Consider the following 10,268-nt stretch of genomic DNA (forward strand, 5'->3'; position numbering starts at 1 on the left):
TACCATTTCTGTCCTTTATTGAGCCCATTTTTGCATGAAATGTTCCCTTGGTATCTCTAATCTTCTTGAAGAGATGTCTAGTCTTTCCCATTCTGTTGTTTTCCTCTATTTCTTTGCACTGATCACTGAGGAAGGCTTTTTTATCTCTCCTTGCTATTCTTTGGAACTCTGCATTCAGATGCTTATATCTTTCCTTTTCTCCTTTGCTTTTACTTCTCTTCTTTTCACAGCTATTTGTAAGGCCTCCTCAGACAGTCATTTTGCTTTTTTGCATTTCTTTTCCATGGGGATGGTCTTGCTCCCTGTCTCCTGTACAATGTCATGAACCTCCGTCCATAGTTCATCAGGCACTCTATCATATCCAGTCCCTTAAATCTATTTCTCACTTCCACTGTATAATCATAAGGGATTTGATTTAGGTCATACCTGAATGGTCTAGTGGTTTTCCCTACTTTCTTCAATTTAAGTCTGACCTGGCAATAAGGAGTTCATGATGTGAGCCACAGTCAGCTCCCAGTCTTGTTTTTGCTTACTGTATAGAGCTTCTCCATCTTTGGCTGCAAAGAATATAATCAATCTGATTTCGGTATTGACCATCTGGTGATGTCCATGTGTAGAGTCTTCTCTTGTGTTACTGGAAGAGGGTGTTTGCTATGACTAGTGTGTTCTCTTGGCAAAACTCTATGATTTTAATCATAGCTGCTGGGCAACTCAAACCTAACCTCTAATCCTATTAGCTAAATCTTGGCTTATTTAACCAAAGGCAAAATCCAAATACAGATGAATTTAGTGCCCCAGAATTTCCTTTGTGCCCAGGAATCCTACTTGTCTTCTGATTTGGCCTATCACCCCAGACTCCATCTCTTTCACACTGCTTCCAGAAAGATGGCAGACTAGGTACCCTGAAAGTCTTTCCTACTTGAACCAACTAAAAAGCTGGATAAAATACACAAACCAAAGATTTTAAAAAGTCATCACAGGAGCTGATACAAAAGGAAGAAGCCATAGTGGCCAAAACAAACTCATGGCCAGGGATCTAGGGAGGCGAGTGAGCATCAAAGCTTCATGATGTCAGCCAAAACATGCAGCCTTTGGGCTCCCACCTTGACAGCTACAGAGGAGGCCAGGGAGACAGATAACAGGGTCTGCCCAAGAGGAGATGTCTTAAAGGAAACTCCTACATCAAGGTGGGGCCCAAAAGGGCTGTACCCTCAGCTTCAGAGTGAACGAAAAAGAAACAAGGCTTATACAGGCACAGAAGGAAGACCATCCAGTTCAGACTGTGGTCCTGGCTAAATAGAAATATCTTCCTTGAGAAATCTTAAGGAATTCTTTGCTGAGAATTCACCTGGCTGATCCCAGGTTTGCAGTCTAATTCTGAGTCATCCCCATGATCTGAAAAACCTTAAAGAGATCATACAATAGAAGTTACCCCTGAGTGGGTCTGCCAGAAGCATGCATAATGTGAACCCAGAACTCAGAAAATTGCCACATGTATCTAAGGACAAGTGGCTATAACCAGATGGGTGAGATCAGAGGCCTTGTTCTTACCTGATCTTCCTCCTTCAAAAGCTAGTACAAGCTCCATGCTCACGTTTCACTCCCAACAGATGCCTTCTGAACACACACTCCTCTATTTCTCTCCTCTTACGTGCTCATGCTTCTTCTCACTATTATTGCCATCCTCTTACTGGCAGTATCTTCCTCTCTTTCTCCATCAGTCATTCCTCCTTTATATCTTTTGATTCTCTTTCTAATCCTTTCTCCCCCAACCATAAACTTTCTCAGTCATGATTCAACTTTCAGAATCTAAGCTTGAATTCCAGCTTTGCCATTCATTTTTCTTGGGAAAACTTACACAACCTTCTTGGAACTCCATCTTCTCCTGGATAGTGGGCTAATAAACCTGACTCAGGATTGCTGTAAGGATTAAAGAGAGGGGATCTAAAAATTTAAGCATTGTAACTAACACATAGTAAATGTTCAATAAATATTACCTAGTATCTTTCCAGCTTATTCCAGATCAGGGGTTGACAAACTAAAGCCCTTGGACCAAATCTGGCCCCACTTATTTTTGTATGGCCTGTGAGCTGAGAATGATTTTTATATTTTTCAGTGATTATAGTTTTTAATTGAAGTATGGTTGATGTATAAGATATTATACGTTACAGGTGTACAACATAGTAATGGACAATTTTTAAAGGTTTATACTCCATTTTAAGTTATACAATATTGACTATATGCTCCTTGCTGTATAATAAGCTACCATGATATACTGTACAATAGCTTGTACCTCTTAATTCACTATCCCCATATTGTTCCTCCAGACCTCCCCACTAAAAACTGCAACCTTGTTCTCTATGAGTCTGCTTCTTTTTTGTTATATTCACTAGTTTGTTGTACTTTTTAGATTCCACATATAAGTGATATCAAACAGCATTTGCCTTTCGCGTATTTATTTCACTTAATATAATGCCCTCCAAGTCCATTGCTGTGAATGGCACAATGTCACTCTTTTTTATGGCTGAGCAGAATTCCATTGTGTGTGCACATGTCACCTGAGGCTGAGTGGCATCTTTCTTGGTCCAAAAATTTGGTAACAAGCTACAATATAATATGTATATGTACCACATCTTCTTTATCCATTCATCTGTTGATGGACACTAGGGTTGCTTACATAGCTTGTCAATTCTACATAAAACTGCGATGAACACTGGAGTGCATGTATCTTTTTGAATCAGTATTTTGGTTTTCTTTGGATATGTACCCAGGGACAGAATTGCTGGGTCATAAGGTAGTTCTACATTTAGTTTTTTGAGAAACCTCCATACTATCTTTCACAGTGGCTGCCACAATTTATAATTCCACCAATAGTTTACAAAGTTTCTACTGTAAATGAAAACAATTCAACAAAGTATTATAATCGTTTACATAGCTTCCCTTTACTATGGAGAAAACAGTAACATCTGCTACTTGCGTTCTTTTTGAAGACAGCCAATCTGACAGGTGTGAGGTAGTATCTCATTGTATGGTTTTGGTTTGCATTTCCCTGATAATTAGCAATGTTGAGTATCTTCATGTTACATTGATCAATTTCATTCAAGTGAAATAAAAATATACATCATGTTCTCAATTTTGCTTCTTCATCTACAAAAACTAAAATTTACTAACCAGCCCTTTACAAGAAAAGTTTGCCAGCTCCTCTTCTAGATTATCATGGGTTCCAAATTTTGCAGAGAAAATTGAAGTACTCAGTTTTCTAATTATAATTCTATTCACAGTTTGAAAGAAATAGACTTATAAATCTTCTACAGGGCCGGGGGTGTTTAGAAGGTGGATTAAACCACTGTCTGCTTGTAATCACCCACAATTAAATATCTTCTGCCTCACAAATGCCCATTTTACATAATAATGTTTTGAGGACAGAGCTCAATGCGGCTGCTAGATAATGTACAGCTAAAAAGACAAAAATGATATTCCTGTGACAAAAAAGAATGAGAACAAAAAGGTCACCATCGACTCCAGGATATGAAGAACTACAGTCACCTGAAGCTGAGTGGCATGTTTCTTGGTCCAAAAATTTGGTAGTGAGCTAAAATATAATTAACAGTATTGAGATCAAGCTGCTCCAGACAATATGAAATAATAGCTTCTACATGCCACAAGCTGGGAAAGCAAATAATTGCCTGTGTTTCACATTTCCACTATACTCTGATGTGAAAAGCTCTCAATTCTCAGTTTTAGTTTCTCTCTTTACGAAAGCGCTCTTTCTCTCCTTTGCAGACAAAAAAAGACTTGGCCAAAAAACCTAGTTTGAAACAGAAAGACTGTCTTCAGCAGCACAATCTTTGAGTCCAAAATACAGCCCTACCTCCCAAACACTGACCTACCCCACCAATTTTCCCCTCGTACTATGGCTGATGGCAGGAGCCGTCACAGCTGCAGGTGGAATAGGATTAATGTATCATTTTCACTGTTACTAAAAGTCTTCCTTTTGCAGAGTATAATGTCTCTTAGGCCCGACCTAATTCTTTCTTCACCCTAGGCTGGAACTCATGTCCACGACGGATTGGTATCATAACAGCACTAGCCATGTTTTCTATTTATTCAGCACCTTTCTTCACAAGGCTCAGGGCTTTTCATTATCAATCTAAATTTTATGAATATATATTATTAAAGCCCCTAATTGTCTACATTTCTGGCTCTGCCACTCAATATGACATCTGTGGGGGTAGAAATGACTTCATCATTGCCTCCTCTTTGCCTAATACAGTGTCCAGCAAAGAGCAAATCCTCAAAAGATGCTTGTCAAGTGGATATGGAGAAGATGGAGAGATACAGAAGTAGAAGACTGAAGTTGTTAAAAGCAAACTTGCCTCCTTGACTATTTGAACTCAGTACCAGTTTTGAAATGAATCATGTATTAGAAATGTGATATAATGCCTTCCTGTGACAGTAATCTGTTCCTAACAACGGTGATTTTGCCGTTTCTGATTATTGGCAATTATTCTTGCATCCAGAATGCATTAGCTTATAAGCAGCAGTGACTCTGACCATATACCAGCTCGCAGTGTTACTAGTTTAATAGCCAATGGGAAAATTCCTTTTCCACTCCCAGGGAGGCTACAGCGATACATATTGCCTCTTTCTTCCAAACAATTTTTCAAGCAAACATTTTGATACAGCTGAATAGCATCAAAGACGTAAATGGTTATGTTTACTATAGGTTGTCCTATTTCAAGAAAGAGTAAACCATTTTTATGGTAACATATTTCAGATGCCAAAGCTAAAAATGTTTCCATTATAGCAAATCACTCTGAGTTCCAGATCGAATGGACAAAAAAATGAAACATCACAAGTGAAGTTTAGATACCTACTTTTGCAGTCATCTTGGCCAAAAGCTCTTGTAAATCCATTATTCCTTGCACCAGGCTTAAGAAATCACTGCAAGTTGGGCAAGCTCAATAAAGAAAATATAAAATAAATGTTGATACTGTGCTAACAGAAGAAAATATATTTTTCAACCATAGTTGTTTGGTTATGTAGAAGGGTTTTCACTTTTCTGGTTAAGTTTGACTTCAAAATTGCAGTGAATGCACAAGGATTTCAGATCTAGATCTTTCCCTTTCATTAATAAAAACGAAATGAAAGGAAAGGAAAGGCAGTATGTTTTAAACTGTAAAACATTTTTAAATTTAAATTAAGCTCATTTTTATCAGGCCTAAAGAATTGTGAATTATCACAGAAGCAGCAAAAGTAAACTATCCAATTCAAGAAATTTTAAATATACATGTATATTTTAAATTTTAAATATACATGTATTTATATAGTTATACCAAGCATAACTTTCTGTATCAATCTACAGACTAAAAACTGCTCATGTTAACTTTTCTTATCTTCAAATTTTAATTCTATGAATTATACATAAACTTTAAAAAAATTCAAAGACAGAAGTATTTAGGATACATAAGATCTCTCACTAATCCCACCACCTCATAAGTCAACAATGTAAATAGTTTGTGTATATCCTTCCTGACAGCTTCTATCATATTATCAACAAGTTATATAACATAATTCTGAAATGCTTTAAGTTGCTACTTACTGCGATTCAGGTTTGGACACTGTGTTATATATCCATTTGGCATGAAGATGATTTTCCCATCTTGGATAATCCCCTTGATAAAAGAAGAGAGAGGTGGCAATCACTATTACACGTATCAATTCAAATGGCCCCTGTCACATGCTCTCTACAGGGAAGATTTTTTTTTATTTAACATGACTGATAACCTCATTCAGAAGCTGAGTTGGTCACAGTGACCTACTGCAACTCATGCTCTTCCAGAAATCTCAAAATGTCCATTCATCTTGAGAAAGCTACAATTACTTACTACTGATTTATGCTAATGATATCATAGAACTAAGGATCCATCAGTCAATGTTTTTAAGCTGTCCCTCTAAAAAGGCACTGATGCAATAAAAATTCTCCTCAATGCCCTAGTCATCTTAAAACATTAAATATTGCTGATTTCCAGGATTATCTTAGGTGGGGGAAAGAGACAATAGGAACATATTAGACTAAAATGCTCTGCTGATTCATTTAATCAAGGAAATAATATTAGACTTGGGGAAAACTAAGAACCTTGCTCTCAGCTAATTGAATAACATGAGTCTTTGCTGGTGAGTCTTAAGATTTGTTCAACATCTCACTGTGGATGAAAGGAGGTCTTTTAATTTTCCAATATGTCTAGAAGAACAGCCCTAATTTAAGAAAGTCATTGGGGCTGTCATCTCTCAATGAAAATATTGACATAGCTTTTGGACTTTTCATGTTGAATTTCAAGATTCTCTTTCTAGGGTATTTTTTCCCTGGTTTGATGGAAGAGATATTACAGAACAGATGGAACATGTAGAAGCTGGTTCAGTACACCGAGCTTAATCTATAAATAAAATATAGGCTTATGATAGTGTGGCAAGTCTTTCAGAGGGAGTAAAGTTTAACATTTATGTGCTTATCCTCTGAACAGCAACAGGTAATCAGCAAATGCTGTTTCTGCTTATTATTTCAAGATAAAATATTAATTGGAAATGTTAATAGAAACAACAGGGTCAAAAGGCCTCTTCCTCAAAACGAGATACCTTTATTAATCTCTTCCTCTTTGAGGATGATGCAGTGTCTGTGATTACCAGAGCAGACAGCCTCACCATGGGAAGGAGGTCCCTGCCACAGTTCTTCAAAATGAATTTGCCATGTCTTGCAAGGGAATTCCAGGGAGTAATTAATAGAGCACAATCTAAGTCAATCAGCTTCTTCCTGGCACAGTATTGCACAGTTTTTCAAAGCAAATTATCTCCTTTAAGAGGCCAGGGCACCTTTCAAGCATGTTTGAGGAATCTGAGAAAAGCATGAGATTGTCAAGTCAGCGGTTTATCTGTAGCTAACTGGGTTTACTTAAGAAGTCAACCATCTTCTCTGAGCTTCAGTCACTTGATCTAGAAAAAAAGAAGTGCTGTATGCAAAAGCTGCAGAACCTTCCAGCACTTAAGTGCTGGGTCAATGAAATCTTTGTCCAAACTGAAATGGTCACAATTTAGATCTGTATGCTTTTGCTAACTTTCAAGATAAAAGAAAAAATCAGTCAAGAGTAAATCAAAGCTATAGATTTCCATCATAGAACAGACCATCAGAGAGATATAATATCACATTAGAAAATATCTGTCTAAATAGGCTAAACATGGATGAAGTAGAGTGACTATCTAGGTCTGCCTGGGATTTAGAGATTTGGGTGCTAAAACTGAGACTCCCAGGCAAATCAGGACAGTTGATCACCCTCAGTGATGCAAAAGTAGAGAAAATACTTATACTAGGAAAGGGCTGGGTCTATTACCTGCTGGTCAGAAAAGCCTAAATCGTTCTTATTTTTATTAGCCATGAAAAAGACCCGTGGAAACCTAGAATATATTTGTCATGGTATTATCTTTGCCAAAAGAAATGGAAAATCCATTTGAAAGGATATTCCTTTTGCTTATCCTGTAGCAATGTATATTATACACAGCAGTATTCTTTTGGGCTTTTTTTTTTTGTCACATAGTTGCTTTACAATATTGGGTTATTTTCTGCTGTATAGTGAACTGGCCCTTTTATTTTAATGACTGACTGATTTTGCATTTTAAAATTACTAATTGTTTCTCCCACACTTTCTTCTTCCTGCATCCTTCCTCATTTCTCTTTCTACTAGTAATCTCAGGCACACACATGTGTGTTACACAGATCATTAGATGAAGGTCAGTGGTGTTGACCTGAACAAAAATGGAAATAAGAACGGACAGATCTTTGATCCCCATCAGCACAAAACCTCAAGGCACTTCATATTTTTTTCTAAAAAAAATAAAAAGGTCATGAGGGTCAGCCCACATACTGGCTTAAAATGTTTTCTTACCAAATGAATCAAGATGGGAATGCTAATTTGTTTGAATGGTTATAATTCCAGTCTGGATTAAAAAGAAAGGCAGAATATACTGTACAAATACCAACTGTAACCCAAAGAAGAGTGAGTGTATGCATTTACCTATAAATACATATCGATGTATATATCCCAGGACCTTCTCATAATAAGAACCAAAAGGTCTTGCACTGAACTGTCATATGGACTAGAGTCATCCCTCAGTAGTTGGAAGGTAATTCTGGGACCTCCTTTTCCCCCTACCCATCAGGGATACAAAAATTTGCAGAAATGACATAATACAGTATAATTTCTGTATACACAGGCTCAGCATGCATGGAATCAACCAACTGCAGGTCAAAATTGTTTGATTCTGAAGATGTGGAAATGGCAGATAGCAGGCGGATTTTATTTATTTCCTGGACATTTGTCAATAAAGGAAGCATTTGCTAGGCACTTAGTTTTCTTTAGAAAACAGAATTTTATAAAGCATAAAACAACAAACAAAAAAGGTGATCGGCCTTATCTCTCTCAGAAAAATCATCTTTGAGGATTTCTAAAGATGAAAGCATACCTTAAAACATAGCAACTTCTCCCCCAAAAAGGTGAAATAAGGGATAAAAAGATAGAAATTCTATTATTTTTCTTCACTTAACTTCAAATGTATCTATACTTAACTGGAAAAAAGAAACTCTGGCTGAGCCTATACCAGCAGACCTCTTTTGATCTCATTTTTTAAGACTATGCTTTATTTCATACCATTGACCAATGCAGTATTTCTCAAAATGCCAACTTCTTAAGAATCACATTGAGTATTTAACATTCAGATTCCTGGCTCAATGTCAGATTCTGTTTCAGGGGAGTCAGGGTGGGCCCGGATTCATCATTTTCAAAAGCTGTCCCAGAGGATTCTCACAAAAAGTCAAAGAGCCCTACTTTGAAAAACACTGCTCTGTTGTCCCTGGGAAAGGAACTGGCAATCCATCCCAGTACTCTTGCCTGGAAAATCCCATGGACAGAGGAGCCTGGCAGGCTACAGTCCATAGCATCACAAAGAATCGGACAAGACTGAGCTACTGAACGTGCTCCCTGTTGTCAATCATTTGGATTTCCTAGAGCAATATTTTGGAGAAGGAAATGGCAACCCACTCCAGTGTTCTTGCCTGGAGAATCCCAGGGATGGGGGAGCCTGGTGGGCTGCCGTCTATGGAGTTGCATAGAGTCGGACACGACTGAAGCAACTTAGCAGCAGCAGCAGCAGAGCAATATTTACTCCTTACACAATGGTGAAGGTAGTATCAACATCCAGTACACTAATAGAGTAAAATATTACTATCTGGAACTGAATGGCAACCAACCAAATTACTAAATTGGAAACACCATGAAGGACAAAACATAGGCTTTCACCTCAGCATCCCCTGCAATTCCCATCATAGTATATTCCACAAAGTAGTCACAATCAACACCTTACCTATATCAAATGCTTAAAAACTATGAAGTATATAATTGTAGGCGAGCAAAACTTGCCACTTGAAATGTGACAAATGTGGAATGTAAGATTAGACCTGAAAAAAATCAAAGCCCAAAAGACACAGAAAGAAACTTTGACCTTCACCCTAACTACCTAAAACAATCAAGACAGAAGGTCTGTTCCCAGAAGAGAGCTATTACCAGAGCTCTCTGCCAGGAATATGAGCCGGGTGTGGGGAGACAAGATCAGCATGCACTCTGCACCCACTGTCTCTGCAGGTCCAGCAAACATTTATCTACTGAAATTTGCTCTGCCATCTCCATCTCCATATGAATTGTCTACCTCCCCCTTGCAATCCCAAAGTTCTACCACCACATCCAGGTAGTCTTAGCTGAAAATGGTATTTAAGGTGAGGTATTTCAGCCACTTATGGTAAGCTACTCAGTTTTCCTGGATCTCGGCCATGTACACATGTTGTTGAAATCTGTTTTGAGTATCTACTAACTGGTCTCACATCAGTTTAATTCCTAGACTCACCAGAAAAACCTAGGAGAGAAGAGGAAGAAGTTTCTTCCTCCCTGACACAATCAGTTCAGTTCAGTCGCTCAGTCATGTCCGAATCTTTGCGACCCCATGAATTGCAGCACGCCAGGCCTTCCTGTCCATCACCAACTCCCGGAGTTCACCCAAACTCATGTCCATTGAGTCAGTGATGCCATCCAGCCATCTCATCCTCTGTCATCCCCTTCTCCTCCTTCCTCCAATCCCTCCCAGCATCAGAGTCTTTTCCAATGAGTCAACTCTTCACATGAGGTGGCCAAAGTACTGGAGTTTCAGCTTTAGCATCATTCCTTCCA

The 10,268-nt window shown here is 38.1% G+C and overlaps 1 protein-coding gene across 1 annotated transcript in view; it reads right to left on the bottom strand.

Annotated features, from left to right (window-relative positions):
- NELL1 (NEL-like 1 (chicken)) overlaps positions 1-10,268 on the bottom strand; it is a 1,067,650-nt gene that overhangs the window by 801,183 nt on the left and 256,199 nt on the right. Inside the window, exons 6-7 of the mRNA XM_010858409.1 lie at positions 5,603-5,675; positions 4,878-4,960 (exon numbers count right to left, since the gene is read on the bottom strand). Coding sequence (XP_010856711.1) covers positions 4,878-4,960; positions 5,603-5,675 — 156 coding nt within the window. The remainder of the gene's footprint in view (positions 1-4,877; positions 4,961-5,602; positions 5,676-10,268) is intronic.

Source organism: Bison bison, unplaced genomic scaffold (assembly GCF_000754665.1).
Source record: "Bison bison bison isolate TAMUID 2011002044 unplaced genomic scaffold, Bison_UMD1.0 scf7180017864388, whole genome shotgun sequence".
In the NCBI taxonomy this organism is placed as follows: Eukaryota; Metazoa; Chordata; class Mammalia; order Artiodactyla; family Bovidae; genus Bison; species Bison bison.